Source organism: Crocuta crocuta, unplaced genomic scaffold, assembly GCF_008692635.1.
Source record: "Crocuta crocuta isolate KB4526 unplaced genomic scaffold, BGI_CrCroc_1.0 scaffold186, whole genome shotgun sequence".
Classification (NCBI taxonomy): Eukaryota; Metazoa; Chordata; class Mammalia; order Carnivora; family Hyaenidae; genus Crocuta; species Crocuta crocuta.
Window position 1 is genome coordinate 8,844,948 of NW_027551569.1, and position 19,749 is coordinate 8,864,696.

The 19,749-nt window shown below is 44.2% G+C and overlaps 1 protein-coding gene across 5 annotated transcripts in view; it reads right to left on the minus strand.

Annotated features, from left to right (window-relative positions):
- Nucleotides 1-19,749, minus strand: part of RGS6 (regulator of G protein signaling 6) — a 594,402-nt gene that overhangs the window by 43,880 nt on the left and 530,773 nt on the right. For all 5 annotated transcript variants that reach the window (XM_077750704.1, XM_077750703.1, XM_077750707.1 and 2 more), the window contains exons 13-14: nucleotides 14,569-14,679; nucleotides 4,333-4,458 (exon numbers count right to left, since the gene is read on the minus strand). In XM_077750704.1, coding sequence (XP_077606830.1) covers nucleotides 4,333-4,458; nucleotides 14,569-14,679 — 237 coding nt within the window. The remainder of the gene's footprint in view (nucleotides 1-4,332; nucleotides 4,459-14,568; nucleotides 14,680-19,749) is intronic.

Sequence of the window (19,749 nt, forward strand, 5' to 3'; positions counted from 1 at the left end):
TTAGTTTACTTATTTTTTTTTGGTCATAAACTAGGATTCTCACAGCTTAGAAAAATCCAGCTTTTAGTTTGTTCTCAGAGAAAAGCAAACTCTAAGCTGAAGGAAGGCTTTCTGTGCCCCCTGCTGGCCAACAGAGACTCAGGAACAATGGATGCAACTTGACTTGGTTCCCCCATTGGGGAGAGGTCCTCCGGGGCCCACAAACGGCCACGGCCACCAGCACCACAGCAGCCGAGTTACGTTCACTGGGCAGTGGCTGAAGTGCCACAGACCGTCATGGCGATGTGTGAGTCACCTCTGTTCCGATTAATCATGTGTTTGGTTAGTGGTGAGTCCCGCCGGGCCTCGCGAAGCTTCCCAGTTCCTCCCAGGACCTGGGGCAATGACTGGAGATGGGAGCTCTCCAGGCAAACCTGGAGACTCCCCCTGTGCTCTCTTTAATTGCTTCTCCCTTCAGCTGACACTGTGTGGAACGGGGATAATCAATCTGCAGGTTAGAAGAACAACCACGTTCTCTCAGGAGACGTTACAGCTCATAAAAAATGTACGGGGAATGCTCTTTGCTGTGGGTTTTGATTTTTAACTCATGCCCTGCCATGCAGCAGAGGGTGTCAAGCCAGGGAGGACACAGGTTTGTGAAGGGGAGACAGCGAGAGGGCAGAGGTAGCTGAGGGGCTCCTGTTGCCAACCTGGGAAAATGCACGGAGAAGGGAGAAAGACGAAGTCAGATAATGCACTCGAAGTCCTTGCTTCAGGGCCTTGAGGCTCTGGTCTCGTGAATGGGAGCCCACGTGCATTCGACAGGCCCTGAGCAAACAGCTGTCTCCAGGGGCCCACCCTGTCCAAAGGGAGCCCCAGGCTTCATGCAGGGTGCCCCAGAGAGGGCACATTCCCACTCTGTGCTGGCTGCAGCAAAATGCACTGGCCATGCCCGCTCCAGGCCCTGAAGATGATGCCCTTATCTCATCTCATGGGCTCACACACACACACACACAAAAGATATGAGGGGACTTGAACTGACATTGTATTATCACAGACATCTTTCCTTAAAGCATCCAGGGTGATGCTGTGAGAGTGATTTATATGTCTCTTTGGGGTTCTTCTGTTCGGCACCCTGAAGCTGTTACAGATGCAACCACTTGGCTACGTAACTGGCACTCTAGGTGCTGTGCAAAAGTGTTGGGATCTAAGCACCCCTTTAGCTAGAGATACGCAAGGGAGCACAGGAAGACAAAATGGAGATGCCCTTTGCAGTATATCCAGTTGAGTTCTGGTTGGTCTCTTTGCCTTGCAGCCTCTGATGCCAGTTGCCCGGGCTGTTGTTCAATCCTGGGGAGAAGAGATGACCCTCCCAGTGTGGCCAACACAACGGGCTGGCAGGATCCCTGAGTTGTGCCTCACATACAGCTCCAGGGGGCGCCATTCCCAGGGCTGGGGGTGCATCTGCAGGGTGCCATGGCTGCCTGGATCGCTCTGAGTCCTTGGGCCCTGGGTCATGGTGGGCGCCAAGCCAATATCTGTGGCCCGAGGAAGGAACACAAAGGGGAGGGGAGAAACCACCTGGTTATGGATGATGGAAGAGTTCTAAGTAGTTGTGTGATTTCAAACTGAACTTCCCCCCATACATCCAATTATGCTGAATATCATAAAAGTGGAACTTGGGCCTCCACAGAGGATTTTATAAGCTCTTGGGCTGTACTTTTTATCTCCGGCTGTTCTATTTTCTTTATCCTCTCTCCTGTCATGGATCAGAGGGGACCTTCTTTAAGTGTGGATTTATGCATTCATGCTGGGGGCTCAGATTAGTCACTGACACACTCACAAGGGCGCCCACACAGTCTTTCACCTAAGGTCGAATGCAGCCTCCTGGCACGGGAGGAAGGCGCTGGCGGAGGCGCGGGAGGTAACAGCAGGATGAGGTGCTGAGCGCCTGCCAGGGACACACTCCTCCATGCACTCTTGGCCTTAAATGTAATGCATTTTCGTTACACTGGTCCGAACCAATGTGTGGCTCTGGCTACACTCAGCCTGGGCAGGAGGTGCTGAGCCAGCAGATGTTCCCGCTCAAAACGGCCAGGACCCTGTGGTTGTTCTTCAAAGTCTCTGTAATGGTGCGGGTGGCAGAGGGTTATAAGGCCACTAATGGGCTGAGAAACAGTCAGGTAAAGGAGGCTTCTATACCATTTTATGTCAGGGGGCTGTGTGGGACAGAGATGAGAAAGAGAAATGGTCTCCCAGGGGCGGCTCATGGGGACCAAGCTCATGGGTCATAGGTCTTGGGGCTGAGCTGGGGGCGCAGAGAGGCTGTCTGAGTGCATCTGTTGGCCATCAAGGGTGTGGCTTCCTAATCAGGATCGACCTCCATGCATGGCCTGGGAACTGCTCTCAACAACACCCTAATGAGGAGTTTTAGAATCAAGCCTTCTGTTACCAATGCTTGATTTGGAATCGAAGCAAATCTCTGAGGTGTGTTTAGAATAAAACCTCAGGGGCACCCGGGTGGCTCAGTAGGTTAAGCATCTGACTTCGGCTCAGGTCGTGATCTCACGGTTTGTGGGTTTGAGCCCCATATTGGGCTCTGTGCTGACTGACAGCTCAGACCTTGGAGCCTGTTTCAGATTCTGTATCTCCCTCTCTCTCTCTGACCCTCCTCTGCTCATGCTGTCTCTGTCTCTCTCTCAGAAATAAAAAAAAAAAAAAAATTAAAAACATTTAGAATAATACCTCAGTATAAGGAAAGAAATCTTCTGTCCTGACCTAGTATCGGATATACAGCCTTATCTGGTTTTACAATAGGCACATGGCTGACTAGAAAGGCATAGATGCATAAGGTTAACTGGGGTCTACACATCCTCCTGGGATGGTGTGATGTAGGAGACCCCCACCCCGCCCCACCTTTGCTCATTGGGTCTTCCTGCTGAGAATACTCTCCTTCCTTCTTTTTTGTCTATCGGTATCCTGTGTTCTTCAAAGACCAGCTTATGAGTGGCCTACTCTGGCTTACATTCATCCCTCCCTTTTTAAAAACACTTCCCAAACAGTTCTTAGTGTTTTCACTCATTTATATTCATTTAATGATTTAATAGTTTCTTGAGTTTTTTCCTCAAGGGCCTACATGATCATTGTAGGCAAAGATCATGCATCTTGACTTTTCTGCATCCCTCAGCAGATCTTACAAGGGCTTGACACAGCATAGGTGTGTGATAAATACCGCTTGATTGATGTGTGGGACTGATAAGGTCTCTACTGCCAAATAAATAACACGGACTTTGCACATTAACACTGGAGCGGGGAGTCCTTTGCCCACAGTAGTTTTCTGACTTTTTAAAGAATATTTAAAAAATCAATAAAATCCCCTTTCTGAAAAAAAAAAAAAAAACAAAAAACCAAAACATTGGAAGATGGGAGTTAACCCAGCATATATATATATAAAAAAAAAACCTGGTGCCAAGAAACCCCCCCGAGATTTCTATCTGAGAAGTCACCAGTTTGCTAATATCACTAAGAGGTCTGACACCAGTCACCTTTTCCATAGCCTTCTATGTCTACATCTTATACAACAGAAGCCTGAATAAACCACACATTCCCAAACTTTTCATGAAACAGACCCTTTCCCGTTGAATGCTCTCCCTTTCTCCCCTCTCTCAATGGACCTCATGTTTTGAAAGTTTTGGTTTTTTTCCTCTACTGAACAGTAATTATTAATACATCAATACATTTCCCCTCGTCTTGATTAGCTGGAGACCAATGGAAACGATCAGATGTTCTCACTGGCAGCAGGTGACCAGAGCAAACACTACATGAAGTTGATAGAATTCCCCCCAAAAGGAAAGGCATATTTTAATTAGCTTTTACAGATATGTCTCCAGGTATTGAATGGTATTTACTTTGGCTTTTTGAAATTCTGAAATGAGCTCAGGGATGCCTCTTTTATTGCCCGGTTAGCTTGTCAAGTACTCAGGACCCCAGACTGAGAAGTTTTGAAGGAGAGGGTCTCTGAGCTGTCTTTCCACTCTGAAGCTCCATGGTTTTATGGTTTTAGTTAATGCACGGTGTCATCCAACCCATTTGATCATTTGCTTATTATTGCAGACATGTTTCCAATAACTTGAACAAATGTTTGGACTTAAAGAACAAAATGTTGGTTAGGGTAAGTGCTACCATGGTGATCCCAAAGTTGCACCTCACGTTTGTCCTTCACTTCAACCTTAGCCAGATTAGCTGGAATTTGAGTTTGAACAATCACATTACATTGAGAAAGGGAGGCAGAAAGAGAGACCGATCGTGCAAATTTCCTTGTACACACTCTGCACACTACTTTGAGAGAGTTACCTGAGGTTTTCTGAACTGAATTCAGACTCCAGGAATCTTAGGAACTGGTCCCGCCCCACCTGGTCCTTCAATACCTCGTCGAAAGAGAAGCCCCATCTCTTGACTCGCTGCTGGCTGGGTTCCTTGCTTTTGGGGAGAATAAAGGTTTAAAAGATGATCAATTCCAGGCAAAAACCTGTGTCCTATTCCCACTGACAACTCAAATCTATTTTGCTGCCACATGCCAAAGGGCAATGTTTCAAATTTAAGTGATAGATTCTATAAAACCTGCACAAGGTCCAGGTGCAGACTTTTACACATCGGCCAACAGTAGAATGTCTCTTGAGAGAAGGCATTTGAAAGGGGCAACATTTAGGTGAGGCTCAGGATACCGGCCAAGTGGCTGATGTCTGGAGGAAATAAAACAACCTCCATTTATTTGGCTTCACTGGACCACTGCTGTCAGTTATAGCCTGACTCTCAGCTCCACCATTTTTAGTCTTATTTAGATCCAAGTGACATATAATTGGTCAGAAATGACCAAGGATAAACCTTAGTCACTTACTTGGAAACAGAATGTTGCCTTCATTTAACAACTGTCTGCTTAGTGTTTTTGATGTTCTAGGCATTGTTCCAAGCACCTTCACTCTGTTAACTCATGGAGTCCTCACAACTGCTCTGTGAAAAATGTACTGGTACTTTCCCCATTATACAGATAGAAGAACTGAGGTCTAGGGGGCATTTGCCCAGGGACACGCTAGGAAGTGACGGAGTCAAGACGAGTCCAGACCCCATGGCTCCAGAGTGCAGCTGTGCTGATTCACACCCACGTAACCCTCCTCAAACCACATGACCTTCCTCAGACCATTTCCTTCAGCTCTGTCTTTCCATTTGCAGTTCACTTGTGTATTTATTCCCCTGACCCTCCAGGCAGCAATAGGGTCCTAGTTCACAAGCGGCACACTCTAACCGCCCATGCAAGGAGTGGTCTGTGGACCAGCAGTGGAATCTCAGGCCACACCTCAGACTTGTGGATTCGGAATCCACAGCCCAACAAGATCCCTTGGTGATTTAAGTGCTCATTAAACTTTGAGGAGCAGGGCACCTGGGTGGTTTCCTCAGCTGAGTGTCTGACTTCAGCTCAGGTCATGATCTTGCCATTCATGAGTTCAAGCCCTGCATTGGGCTCGCTGCTGTGGGCTCAGAACCTGCTACAGATCCCCTGTCCCTGCCTCCCTCTTTCTGCCTCTCCCTTGCTCACACACACTCTCTCTCTCAAAAATAAAAATTAAAAAACCGAAACTTTGAGGAGCATTGGTCTGGCATTACTTATTATCCCACTTTTAAAAAACAGACACATACCTTTTATTATCTCTAAAAGGCATTAAGTGAATAAAACCATGGAGTTGATATTTTCTCTATATTTATCATAGAAAATTACACTTAGTGAAAAGGGAGAAGAGTGTGTGTGTGTGTTGAAAGGTTTGGAAAAACAAATAGCTCTAGCCCAGTGTTGCCCGACAGAACTTTCTGCTATGATAAGAGTACTCCGTATCTGTTCCCTCTACATAGTAGCCAATAGACACATGTGGTTATTGAACACTTGAAATATGACTAGTGCGATGGAGGAACTGGATTTTAAATTGTATTTAACTTTAAATCATTAAAGTTTACACCTCAGGGGTCACATGTAGCTATGACTACTGTATTGGAAGGCAGACCTTTGGACTGACGTGATTCAAGCCCAACTTCTTCTATTTCTTCTATTTCTTCTTCTATTTCTGCACAGCTAGGCATAATCAGCAGCAGCAGCAGCATCCTCTAACTCTGAGATTGTGTCTGGGGGTTGGGGAGAATCTTGTGAACAACTCTGAACCGCCAGGCTTAGCCCAGCAGGGTCACGGGGAAGGCCACACCCATCAGGTCAAGCACGGGGACTTCTGTGAAACATGTCTTCCAAAGTTCCAGGGCGGGCCTTTTACAACAAGACAAGAAGATGGATCCTGGAATCTCCCAAACTCAAGCCACAGAACTCAACACACTTGATAGCTTTCCAGGGGACGGAAACTACTGTTTATGGAGAAGTCCCCCCTGAGATTGAGGATAGCAGCAAATGTGAGCCCCAGAGAACCATGGCATATTGTCTCGTTCTGCCAGGGTCACGCTGTGGGCTGGAGTGGGCTCGACCATTTGTTCTTTGCCAGCCAAGCTTGTAGGGCTCTGTAGGGATGGTGCTGGTGGAAGCTTCACCTTGATGGAAAGCTGTGTCCAGAGCTAGGTGTTAGAAAGTCACTCCGTTTTTGTAGTGACTGCCTCATGTATGCACGCAACTAGTGTCACCACTTTCTGGTACCCAAGCAGTGGGTCCACATTCATCCTACCAGGTTACTTGGTGGTATCAGGGATGGGAGAAAGGTCATTTTCGGGACAGGCTAGAAAGCTTGAGCTGTCACGCTAGATGCAGAATCAGAGACATAGGACAGAGATCGGGACATCCAGAAAGCTGCAACGTCAGACTTCAGCATAAGGTGGTCCGTAGAGACAGGGCACCCTGATGTCCTAGTTTCCTAGGATGGCCATGAGAAAGTACCAACCAACTGGATCCTTTAAAATAGCAGAAATGTATTGTCTCATAATTCTGGAGGCTCGGAGTCTAAAATCAAAGGTGTTGGCAAGCTCTCTCTGAAGGCTCTAGAGGAGAATTTTGTTTTATGCCTTTCTCTCAGTTTCTGATGTTGCCAGCAATACTTGGTGACTCTTGGCCTACAATACATCACTCCAATCTCTGCCTCCGTCTTCACACGGTCCTCTCCCCGTGTGTCTGACTTCATGGGGCATGCACTCTGCATGTGTCTGTGTCTGTTTTCTCATTCTATAAAGATACCAGTCATATTGGGTTTGGAGCCCTCCTACCCCAGTTTGACCTCATCTTAACTGACTGCATCTGAAACAGCCTTATTTCCAAATAAAATCATATTCGAAGGTTCTGGGAAGGGTATGCATTTTGGAGTGACACTATTCAACATCTGGGTTCCCTCAACTATCCATTATTCCCAATCCTCTTTCCATATGTGCATGCTCCACATTTGCTCCTTTTTCTCCTAGTATGTGTGGTTATTGGATCTATTCTATGAAGAGCTTCTTGGACACAACTTCTTTCTATGTCTGTTTCTTCCATCACTTGGGTATTTCCAAGCATCATCCTGTTTAAGGTTCAAGATCAGATTTGAACATGTTGCTACCACTGAATAGACTCTAGTTAGAAAATACTTTTGAAAATTAAAACATCTCCAGGTGACTGGCACAATAACTTTCCCTTGGCTCAACTCAAATAAATAATTCATGGAACTCACAGCCCCTTTGTTCCCAACCACTGTATTGAGATGCTTCCTTATGACATACATTTGCATCATCACTTAGCTTTTCGAGGGTAGGTCACTGTCTCTCCAGCTATCCTGTGAGCCCTTTAAGGGCGGAGACTATGTCTCATGCATTTTTGTATTCATCATAGCATTTTCACACATCAAGCATTCAACTCTAAGTGGAAATCAGTAAGAAAATGTAGATAGTGATGTGGGTGATGTGTCCTTATCCTGACAGTATTTTCTAATTGCTAGCTGGATGTCTTTTCTTTAATTTGTCTTCTGTGCTCCCTGATTCTTACCAAATTCTTACAGCCCACTGGGCAGCCCAAACCATATACAGCAAAGACAGGTGGCTCTCCAAGGGAGTCAGTCTTTCATTCCAGCTGATCCCCCAACCTAAGAGCATGGTAGAAATTGCCCACATTGAGAACAAGAAAGCCAGTTCAGAAGAAGTGGCCATCTATATTGAATCTCAATATATGCCAAGGAGGTGGATATTTGTACTTAGATGTCCAGAGCTCAAGAGAGGTCAGATTGCTCAAAGCCACACAGTCTGGAATTGGTACCTAGGTCTGCCTGTTTCTAAAGCCTGTTCTTTTATTCCTACTACCTTGCCTTCCACTACATTTCCCTCATTTGAGGTCCAAACTAAGATTTGGGGAAATACATAAGCCATCTTGAAAAGACTTTTGAGTTTTTAGAAAAATTATGAAAGAGCAACTATCCAATGATAGCATTTTAGGGTCAAGGCTATCGAAGGAATGATGGCAATTTTATTTGATGCCCCTAGAATAGCCTGAGGGTCCTGAGTACTTTGATGGGGAGTGGCTCAGGTGTGTATTGCTCTGTAATGAATGATCCCAAAACTCTGGCTTAAAATATTGATGGATTATTCTTTCTCACTGTCCCCTGGGTTGACTGGGGCTCAGCTAGGTGATTGTCACATGAGGTTTCTCAAGTAGTTGTAGCTGGAAGTTGGGGTGGGATCATCGAAAGGCAGGATCCATCTCTAGGTTGAAGCAGGAGGTTGGCACTGATCCCAGACTCTGTACTTCTCCAAAGGTAGATTCCTAACCGCTGCCTGTATCTGAGTGAGTAGGAATGTCCTCCTGGGAGAAGAAAGGGCCCCACAGCTTCTCTTTGTTTTCACTTGTATCTAGATCACTTGACTCTGCTTGAATGTACACAGAATGCCACAGGGGTTAGGCATTCTGGTTAGAGTAGAAGCCTAAGCAATAAGAGCAGAACCAGAGCACTAGTTGTAGGAGCAGATAGCATCCCCTTAGGGACAAAGTGCTGATAGGTTGGGATAAACTAACAGGTCTGGTGACCACCACTTCCCTGAATGATCACATACTTTTTTGCTGTCTTTCCAGAAAGAAGGGGGAAATTCCAGTGTCATCAGGGTCAACTGTGTTTATGCACTTACCTCCTCATTTCCCAAATACCAAAGAAATGATCAAAGAAATAGCCTCTCCTTCAACTATCTTCCATCTAACCCATGCTTTTTGAATGCCTACTATGTGCCAGCCATTATCCCATTAAAGTCCTAACTAGAAAGAGAACCAGGGAGAGGATGTGATAGAGAAGAGCTGGATGGATGGGGTGACCACTACAGGGTGAGCAATCACAGATGACCTTTCTGACGAAGGGACACTGATGCTGACTGAGAAGTGAAACCAGCCATGAGAGGTTCTGAGGAAGTGGTCCAGGAAGAAGGGACAGGCAAGAGTCTGGAGTTCAGTAAAACAGAATTAAAAAGAAAACAAACAAATCCACAGTATGTAAAGGCAAAGGCATTTGCTATCAGCAGGTGATAAACTTTGAGAAATGTTTGGAAGGTATGAAGCAGATGGATGGAACTGGTGTCACCGGATTGAGGACCACCTAAGATTCCAGGGCCATCTGAAAAGAAATTAGCTATGTCCCCACCATAAGCCTGGGAACCCCCAAGCTCTGAGTGGCAGGACTGGAAGTAGAGGCAGTGGGTGGGCACTGGACAGGGGACATCTGGGAGACACTCAGAAGTATGGAGCAGAGCCTCCCTATGGCATAGAGGGTCTCCTCAGCAAATGGGGACTACTTCCTGGCCAGCTAACAGAACCAGAGAATATAGCCTCTGTCATCTAGGGGTGAATAGCTAATAAAGAGGGAAAAAGCATCACAGCAAAGCAGGGAGCCTTCTAAAGACACTCTGGCTTTCCCCCTACTTTTCACTGGCTTCTGCAATCTAATCACACTGTACCCTAAGATCCCTCAGGTGAAGAGGGAGAGCAGACCTCCTGGGAGCACCATGGAGAGGAAACTGCAGAACTTCAGAAACCCCATCAGGACCTGAGACAGAGCAGAGCACCTAGCTTGTGGGGATGTCATGCTAGGGGAAGTTGGAGCTTTACCACCCGTCCTGCTCTGAGAAGGGACCCAGTCTTTCCGTCTGCTCTTGGCCCACATGCCCGGGACCCAGAGGGGGTCCCTGCTGACTGACCTATGGCTCCTCACTAACACTCTCAGGTGAAGCCCTATAGCCATGTGAACTGCTCAGAGGAGAGCATACGGTGTGTGTTTGTGTGTGTGGGGGGTGGGGTGGGGAGGCGGGGCGAGGTGGAGACTCTGCAAACCACACAAGAGGTTCTCAAACTGTTGTGCCACAGAATCCTCTAGAAAACCTACCAAAAATACAGACATCCAGAACCACCCTGGGGCATCTGTCTGCTTAATGAGCATCCCAGGTGCTTCTGATGTACCCTGTGCTTTGAGAACCACGGAGCCCACAGTGGCCGAGGAAGTCCTCCTGAGCTACAATCGAGTGTGCCTGAATCAGCTACACTTGAGAATCACTTGGATGGATTAAAAACAAAGAGACAAGCAGACAAACCAATGCCTCGCTGCCAGAAATTCTGATTTAACTGGCTTAGGGAGGGGACTGGGCATTGTTTTTTATGTTTATTTATTGTGAGAGAGAGAGATAGAGAGAGAACACAAGTGGGGAAGGGGCAGAGAGAGAGGCTGAAGCAGGGCTCCAGGTTCTGAGACATCAGCACAGAGCCCAACGTGGGGCTCAAACCCACAAACCATGAGATCATGATCTGAGCCTAAGATGGACACTTAACCAAGAGTCACCCAAGCACCCCGTTTAAAAAAACAAACAAACAACTCTCCAGGTGTTTCTAATATATGGCCAAAGTCGATAGCCAGGAGCATCACTTACAAAAACCGACAGTTCCCCAAATTTCTGGGTATTATGAAAAGACAGACTGACCCGCTCTGAACAGGGTTATGGTCACAGTGATTGATTCTGTGATAAATAGCCCAAAGTGAAACAGAAAAAGTGTCAGAAATATAGGGGAAGTATGGAACAAACAAAGAAAACAAAATCCAAACCTGTATCACACCCTCGGGGGGGATTTAAAATGATAAATATCAAAAGAACAGAATAGGTACTAAGAAAAAGGAGTCCAAGAAATATTAAAAATTCTTGGAAATGAAAAGCATGGTAATCAAGCAGGCCTCCCTGTACTCAGGGAGGAAAAGAAAAATTCATTAAAGTGTAAAATCACAGAACAAACACCCATGAAAACCAAACTGGTGGTTCTGAAGAGTAATTCAGGAAATTCTATCCTTGAACATAGAATAGAAAGACTAAGGGATGGGAATTATAGAAGAGAAAAGATAAAGAGGTATGGCTGCACCATCTCAGAGGTTCAGAATTTCTACAAAAGGATTTCCTGGAAAGAGAAGATAGAACAGAAAAAAAAAAGTAGTAGTGATTTTAAAGAAATAAATAAATAAAAGGAGGGAAAATACCTTGAGTTAAAAAAAGATTAGAAGAGGGGCGCTTGGGTGGCTCAGTCGGTTAAGCGTCTGACTTCGGCTCAGGTCATGATCTCACAGTTCGTGGGTTCAAGCCCTGCGTTGGGCTCTGTGCTGACAGCCAGCTCAGAGCCTGGAACCTGCTTCAGATTCTGTGTCTCCCTCTCTCTCTGACCCTCCCCTGCTCACGCGGTCTCTCTCTCAGAAATAAAGAAAACATTAAATTTTTTTTAAATTAAAGAAAGATTAGAAGGGATTAGAATTAGAATTTCTGGCAGTGGATCAGATTAGAAGGGATGACCTAGGGCATGTCAAAACTATTAGAAAGAAGATACTCATCTACAAACTATTTTCTTTTAACGGCTGACAGAGAAAAGTCAGTCGCAAAATATTGGTTTACAATGTATCAGGTTAACATACCTATCAAGAAGAATGGGATTTGGAAGAGGCAAAGGGAAATTTCTATTTTTTCTAATTAAAAAAATTAATGTCTATTTAGTTTTGAGAGAGGGAGAACCCACTCATGAGTGGGGGAGGGGCAGAGAGAGAAGGAGACACAAAACCAAAGCAGGCTGCAGGCTCTGAGCTGTCAGCACAGAGCCTGACATGGGGCTCGAACCCAGGAGCTGTGAGATCCTGACCTGAGCCGAAGTTGGATGCTTAACCAACTAAGCCACCCAGGCGCCTCTTCTATTTTTTATTTTACACACTTCATTGTTATTTGTATGAATTGACGCCATTTTTAATTAAAAAATTAAAAGTAAACGTGACTAGAATAGAAACTAGAGTAACAAAAGCTAATACAAAACTTGATTAATAAAGCAAAAATCAGGGAAGAGGAAAAGAAACAAAAGAATGAGATCCAGAAAACATAAAATATCAGGTAAAAGATAAAATATATATGAACCAAGTAAATGTAACTGCTTGATATCCCAATGTCCAGAGCAACACAGAGAAAAGTGAGCACAGAACACAAAACAGTCAAGTCACAAGAGGAAAATGAATACCAAATGATCACGAGAAAGGATTCTTGAATCTTTTAACAAAGAAACGAAAAAACAATGAGATTTTCATCATACTTGCAAAGATGACAAAGATTGATAATGTGTGGGTTGGGGAGAATGCGGGGAAATGGGCACTTTCAAGCTATGGGCATGGGAAAGATTTGTTAGAACTTTGCTCAAGAGGAATTTGGCTGTGTGAACTAAAATCAAAATACATTTGCCAGTCCTCACATTTTCACTCCCGGAAATTTATCCTAAAGTAGTAATTGGACTGGTGTGCAAGGATGTTTCTTGCATCGCTGTTTACAGAAGCAAAAAAAAAGGAAAAAAAAGGATATAACTTTAATATGAATGACCTGGGGGCTGGTTAAAAATATTACACTCTACTCACACAAGGGCACACTATGTAGTTATTGAAGAGGATAAGGTGGATTTATATGCATTTACGTGATATAATCATTTAAAAATTATGGGACAATGTACATGTAATGAATCCATTTGTGCAAAAGAATATGATACTATATATACATAAAGATCTAAAAGGATAGACTTTAAACCAAAGGTTTCCAAGCTTCCTTAGTTCATGGCACTTTCAGTGTGTCAGTAACTTTTTCATGATGCCCCTGGGCCAAAACCAAAAAACAAATAGCGTAACAGCTTTGTTCATGAAACAATCAGGTCCAAAGGACTTAATATATAAACATCCTAAAAACTTAGTAGCTGTAGAATACATATAAATTGAAAGAAAAAATAATGCTTACTTCATTCTTAAATAACCATAATGTGTGTGCCTGATAGACACTGAGTATCTTCTCAAACTCTGGAATCAGACCAGACCCCACCATATTCATTTTCTGTTCCATTTTGATTTTTGCCCAGTACTTGATTTTTATCATGGCAACTGCCCTGACAACTCAGATCTGCAAAGATGTGACATCACCGAAAGGAAGGTAATGTGAAATGTTGAAAATGGCGAAGTACCTTAAGCTGGTGCTTTCTGCAGTATATCTGACCCATGTCAAATGCCACAGCGCTTCCCTCAAAGATCCGGAATATCCCAGGCTAACCCTGGGAAATCTCTGCCATGGCGCAGTTTGGGAACTGCGGTTTAAACCATCAACAAAGATTCTTTCTGGAAAATGAGACTGGATCGGAGGGAGAGAGAATTTTCTTCGTTCTGTACATCTGCATAGTTTGGACTTTTATAATAAGCAACATATAAAGGTAATAAGAGACTTCTCGAACTTTTTTTATAAGCTTTTTTTTTTTCATTTCAAGAAAAGAAGCCAGAAAAACAGCAAGAGTGAAAGCGAATGAGGGTGATATAAAGAAATGAAAAATGAAATAAAAAGTCTGTTAGCCCAGGGACAGAGGACGCACAGCACCTGCACTGAATGTGTGTGCGCGTTTCCCTCTGTGATTGCGACTGTGGTCCAAATCCCTCTGGGCTTCAGCTCCTCGGCTATTAAAGTACAGGCACCCACTTCCCGGCTGGGTAAAGGGCTACTTCCAGTTTCTCCTGAAGAGGAGAGTGATAGAAACCACGGCTCTCGAAGCTGGGTTCTAACCCTAACTCTGCTACCCATTTGCTGTGTGATCTCGAGCAAGGTCATTAACTCCTCCGTGCCTCAGTTTCCTCATCTGTTCAGTGACGAGAAGAATAATGTTTCCCTGTCATGGGGAGTCCACATGAGACACTTACTGGGTGGCCAGAGCCGAGTAAGCGCCACCTATTATTATCAGTGTTGTTCCTGCACGCATATAAACAAGTCGGCCAGCAGATATTTTTCCCTCCAGCAATGAGAACTAGGAAACACGAAGGACTGTCCCTGTTATCATGACACCCAAGGGTCAGAGCAGCAAGCCACTAAGGATCCACGTACAAACCAAAGGTACAGGGAGGTAGAACCACGTATGAGCAGGACGCAGTCAGGAGATAACTTGAGGGGTTTCTGTTCTAGTGATAAAAAGAGTCCAATTAAGACAGGAAATAATGTAATTTCACGATCTCATGAATTTCCCCCCATATCTTCTTCTTTCTCAAACATTAAAACTTTTTTTTTTTTTTTTTTTTTTACCTCATCTCTATGTCCCATAAAGTGATATCATCACTGATCCAGGGATTGGACGGCTCAGCTGGCGTGATCAACGGATCGTATTCCACATACTGTTCTGTGTAAGCAATTAAGCTGCAGGAGGGAAGCAGAGTGAAGAATGCATAAAAACTTGCATTTTTTACACACACGTCGTAACTGTCTTTCCATAATTCTCAGTAAAAGGGAAAATGACAAATTGGACTGTTTCTATTTAGGCTCGTTCCCTTCTCACGAGGAACGTATTGATTTTGCATTCCTGCAGTCAGGGCATAGGTAAGCATGTCATATCTTTTCCCCACTCACTCTTTACCTGGACCCTGGTGCAGCTCTCCTGGTGGCGCTGGCCTGACTGATACACGGGTCCAGGCCTGCTTGTGTTTCACCCTCTCGCGGAGGCTAGGGACCTCAGGGCAGCCGGGTCACACCAAGGACACTCCCAGCTGCCAGACAACTGTTCCCGACTGGGCGACTTCCTTATGACAAAGACTAAAATCCTGACCGACCAGAAGGAGGTCATGCATTCTAGGCATTTATCCACAAAGCAACTTCGCTTTTCCAGTTATAATTTAAACGGCCACCTAATCTTTTTAAATGAAATCTTTATTGTATCAAAACGCATGTGGTTAAAACAATAAAACAGTACTAAATGATTTCACACACACAACAGCAATAGCGATTTTTTTCTCCTGTCCCTTCTCACAGAAATGTCTACTTTCTACCCTTCTGTTTCTTTTAGCATTTACCGGTGTATTTCTAAATTGAGTTTTATAGTTGTTCTTGGTTATCAATTTTACTTATTTAAAAAATTTTTTAAGTTTATTATTTATTTTTAGAGAGATACAGAGACAGCATGAGCAGGGGAGGGGCAGAGAGAGAGAGAGAGGGAGAAGAGAGAGAATCCTAAGCAGGCTCCACACTGTCAGCACAGAGCCCAATGCAGGGCTCAAACTCATGAAACTGTGAGATCATGACCTGAGCTGAAACCTAGAGTAGGGTGCTTAACTGACTGAGCCACCCAGCTGCCTCTTGATTATTTTAGATGAGGATTTAACTTTTTCTTCACCAGTCCCAACTCTTCACTTTCTCCCACGATACTCCTAATAGACGTATAATACTTTTTGTTAAATCAACAGTCAGTGTCTACATTGTGGAACTAGATAAAAATTGTTTTCCACACTTTCCAAATGTTCTAGCAAATCTGTAAAACACCTAGCAATACTTTTTCCACATCTTTTTTTTTTTTTAAGTTTATTTATTTTGAAAGAGAGAGAGAATGAGAATGATCAGGGGAGGAGCTAGAGAGAATGGACAGAGGATCCGAAGTCGGTTCTATGCTGACAGCAGAGATCCTGATGCTGGGCTCAAACTCAGGAACCGTGAGATCATGACCTGAGCCGAAGTCAGACACTTAACTGACTGAGCCACCCAGGCGCCCCCAATTTTCCCACATCTTAAACACATTAGCTAATCGTTGTTCAGGTCTGTCTCCCTGTCTCCTGGAGGTCCTCTCTCCAAAGTCTGGAACCCTCTTGCTCCAGTCTGAACTGTTTGCTCTACACACTTGATGTGAAATCACCCTCCTGGGATGTCCTTGACTTCTATCTGTGCTTGCTTCCGGGACTTAATGTCCATCTACTGGCTTTACTCCCTGGTTGTGCTGAAATACTCCTTTAGTGGTTTCCTACAAAAGGACACATAAAAGCTAATGGTTTCAAGTCCTTGCAGGTCTAAAAATATTTTTATTTTATCTTTATACTTGACTGAAAGTGCTGGACACAGAACTCCAGGTTAAAAATCATTTTCCTTCAGAATTCTGAAGGTGTTGCTCCACTGTATTTTTGGCATCCAGTGTTACCACTGAGAAGTGTGGATCCAGTTTGATTCTTGTTCTTTTGCTTAATTTCTCTCCTCTCTGGGAACAGAATCTTCTCTTTATTGCTACAGTGCCCTGAAATTTCACCCTGGCTTTTGCTGGTTTTTATTTACTGTGCTGGATACAATGTGCAATAGATAAAAAATATATCCCAGAAGTATCATTTCTTTGTTAATTTCATACCCTTCATTTCTCCTGTTTCCTTTTTCTATAAGTCTTTCTAGTTGAATATGGGACCTTCTGGATTGATAATCTAATTTTTCTAAATTTTCCCTGCCATTCTCCATCTTTTTGTCTTTTTTGTTTGATGGTTCTTCCCACCTTGTTATTTATTTACTTTTAAAAAATTGGGGCTCACACTTTCTTAAGCTTCCAGGGCTCACTTTTATTTATCACAGGATTTAATTTTTGATTTCTGGATAAAATATTCTGGTATCTGACATTAATATTTCTGAGGATGTTAATTCTGTATTTTTATTGTCTGTTTCTTGAATAGGTTTTTGTTCCTCCAAGTCCCCTTTGCTCTTTGTTTGCCTCCTACTCCCTCACATTGGGGTTTCCCTTGAGTGTCCGGAAAAGCTCTGGACATCACTTGTGCTTAAGAGGGAGATTCTCCAGCCTGCTTAGAGGCTCTGTGTGTCTGTGGACAGGGCTTCATCACCAGGTCATGGGCAGCTCACCCATCTTCTCACTAGAGCTCCAGATGAAGGATTTGGGGGCTTTTCTTTGGGGACATTGATCTTTCTCTAGAGCAATGGTAACTAAACATTTTCTGTAAGACAAAGCAAATATTTTAGGTTTTGCAGGCCAGATGGGTCCCTTGCAACTCCTCAGTTCTTCTGTTGCAGTAAAAAGCAGTCACAGATGATTCATGAATGAATGCCTGTGACTGTATTCCAATAAAACTATATTTATAAAAACAGTAGAATGGAAGAGTAGAGTAGATATGGCCTACAGGTTGTAGTTTTCTAATCTCTTGCCTGTGGGCATATACATCTGGCTCCTGGAGGGTAGAGAACCAGGCAGGGGGTGGGGGTTGGAGGGTTGCACTGTTCAGTATGTAGATCTTCCATTAATTCACTTGTTTTCAGGGGGCCCTTTGTGATATGACATGCCTGTATTCTGAGCTGATGAATAAGCCGTCCATCTCCCTGGTGGTAGCAAGTGGGAGAGATGGTCTCCTAGTGGGGCAGGGGTCTAGGGATCCAAAGATCCAAAGACAGACTTTACCCATTTCTCTGGATTAGTCCCATGCTTCATTTTTTCCTTCCATGGTCTCCAGTACCTCCAAGAGCCAAGACCAGATTTTTGTAGGGCAATCTGGCTCACTTTGTTATAATACTCAGACTCTTATCACGTAGATTATAATGTTCTTCACTCTGTCCCCAACCACCTTCTTTTTTTAAATTAAATTATGGAATATTTCAGGAATACAGAAAAGCATAAAGATTATAAGGCCATCGCCCTGTACTCACCACCCAATTAAAAAAAAATACAATAGAGACAGAGGCCTGCGAATATGCCCTAATTCCATAGACTACCTTGGAAAAATTTGTTGAAACTATTAATCCATTCATTTGTTGACCTTGTCAGTTCCTATCATTTTTATTCCTTTACTGACATGTTCCTTTTGAGGAGGGAGACAAGATAAACGTACGTCCGTAACGTTGTCTTTTGTGACTTTATAATTTATGTAATCATTTATATTAGACAAAGATTAAAACATTTTTTTAGCATACATACTGCTGTAGTAGAACACCATTGTTCACATAAGTTTTCCATCTTTTGGGTTATTTATTTAGAATTAACATCTATAAGTACAATTATGAAGCCGGAAATTATGAATCTTTTTATGGTTATCGATTCACGATAACGCTTTTCCCTAAGCACTGCCAACTTGAGTGTCACCAATCTCTCCTGCAATGATAAATTCAGAGCCACATGCTTACTACTGAATTGCAGAGGACAAGCACGGCCCATTACTGCTGACAGTGTGAAGAAATTAGCCAGCAGCTACATTTCATTACCAAGTGTGGTCCACAAACCAGCAGCACAGTTATCACCTGAGAGCTTGCAAGAAATGAAGACTCTCAGGCTCTCCCCACCCCCCCACTTAAGACCCACCCAGTCAAAACTTGCATTTGAATCAGATTCCCCAGGTGACTCATATGCATGGTGAAGTGTGAGAAGCACCACAGCTTAACTTTTGATTTTGTGAGGGGCTCAGGACACACATTTTAACCATCCAATCAAAATGAAGGAGACTGTGATACTCTTGGTTTTAGACATGACCACAGATTTCCTATCCCCTCACAAAGTGCCCAGGCAAGGCTTCATCCGTAAGAGCTTGGTAGCATCCTAAGGCTCTAGGGCAGCACTGTGGCAGGAAGGGTCACGCTACAAGTCGGTGCTGTCACAGCTCCACAGGGAGTTGTCCCTTTGCCACGTGCACGAATTCCTTTCTTTCTGAAAGAAATGGGTTGCATGTTAAGGTACATATTAGTTTCCTGGGGCTGTTGTAACAAAATACCACAAACTTGGTGGCTTGAAATGACAGAAGTCTTTCTTACTTCTGGAGTTTGGAAGTCTTCACTCAAGGTATCAGCAAGACTATGCTCCCTCTGGAGGCTCAAGAGGACGAATCCTTCCTTGTCTCTTCCAGTGGCTCCAGGCAGTCCTTGGCTTGTGGATGTCCAACTTCCATCTGTGCCTCTGTCCTCATGTGACTTTTCCTCGGTGTCTGGGCCTTCTCCCCTTCTCTTGCTTACATGTCATTGGATTTAGGGACCACCCGGATAACCCAGGATGATTTCATCTCCAGATCCTTAATTTAGATTTGCAAAGGCTCTTCCCAGATAAGTCACATTCACGGGCTCCATGGATGAGGACTTGGACATACCCTTTTGGGGGCTACTATTCAACCTACTGCAGGGAACATGAAGGAATCTAGGCATGGGGACGGAAAGGGCACACTTGACCACCTGCCTCCTTCGCTCAGATTGGCACAAAAACAAACTGGCAGCTGGTAACCTTAATCCTGTTTGAAGGACGACGGTCCACGTGAGATGTGTCTGAGTCATGATGAGGCGTTGGGGGCTTTCCTGATTATGACATTTTTGGGCATCCACAGCATTCTCAAAATTTGCGATGGTGGGTGTGGTCCACGGGGCTCTCTTCAGCAGTGACCCCTTTGCCCTCCCAGCATGTCTGCTCCCTGGGCTTTTCAATGTCCCCGGTGTCTGGTGGCCCTGATCTAAAATCAAAGACTTATATTTGAGAAGCCCAAGGCA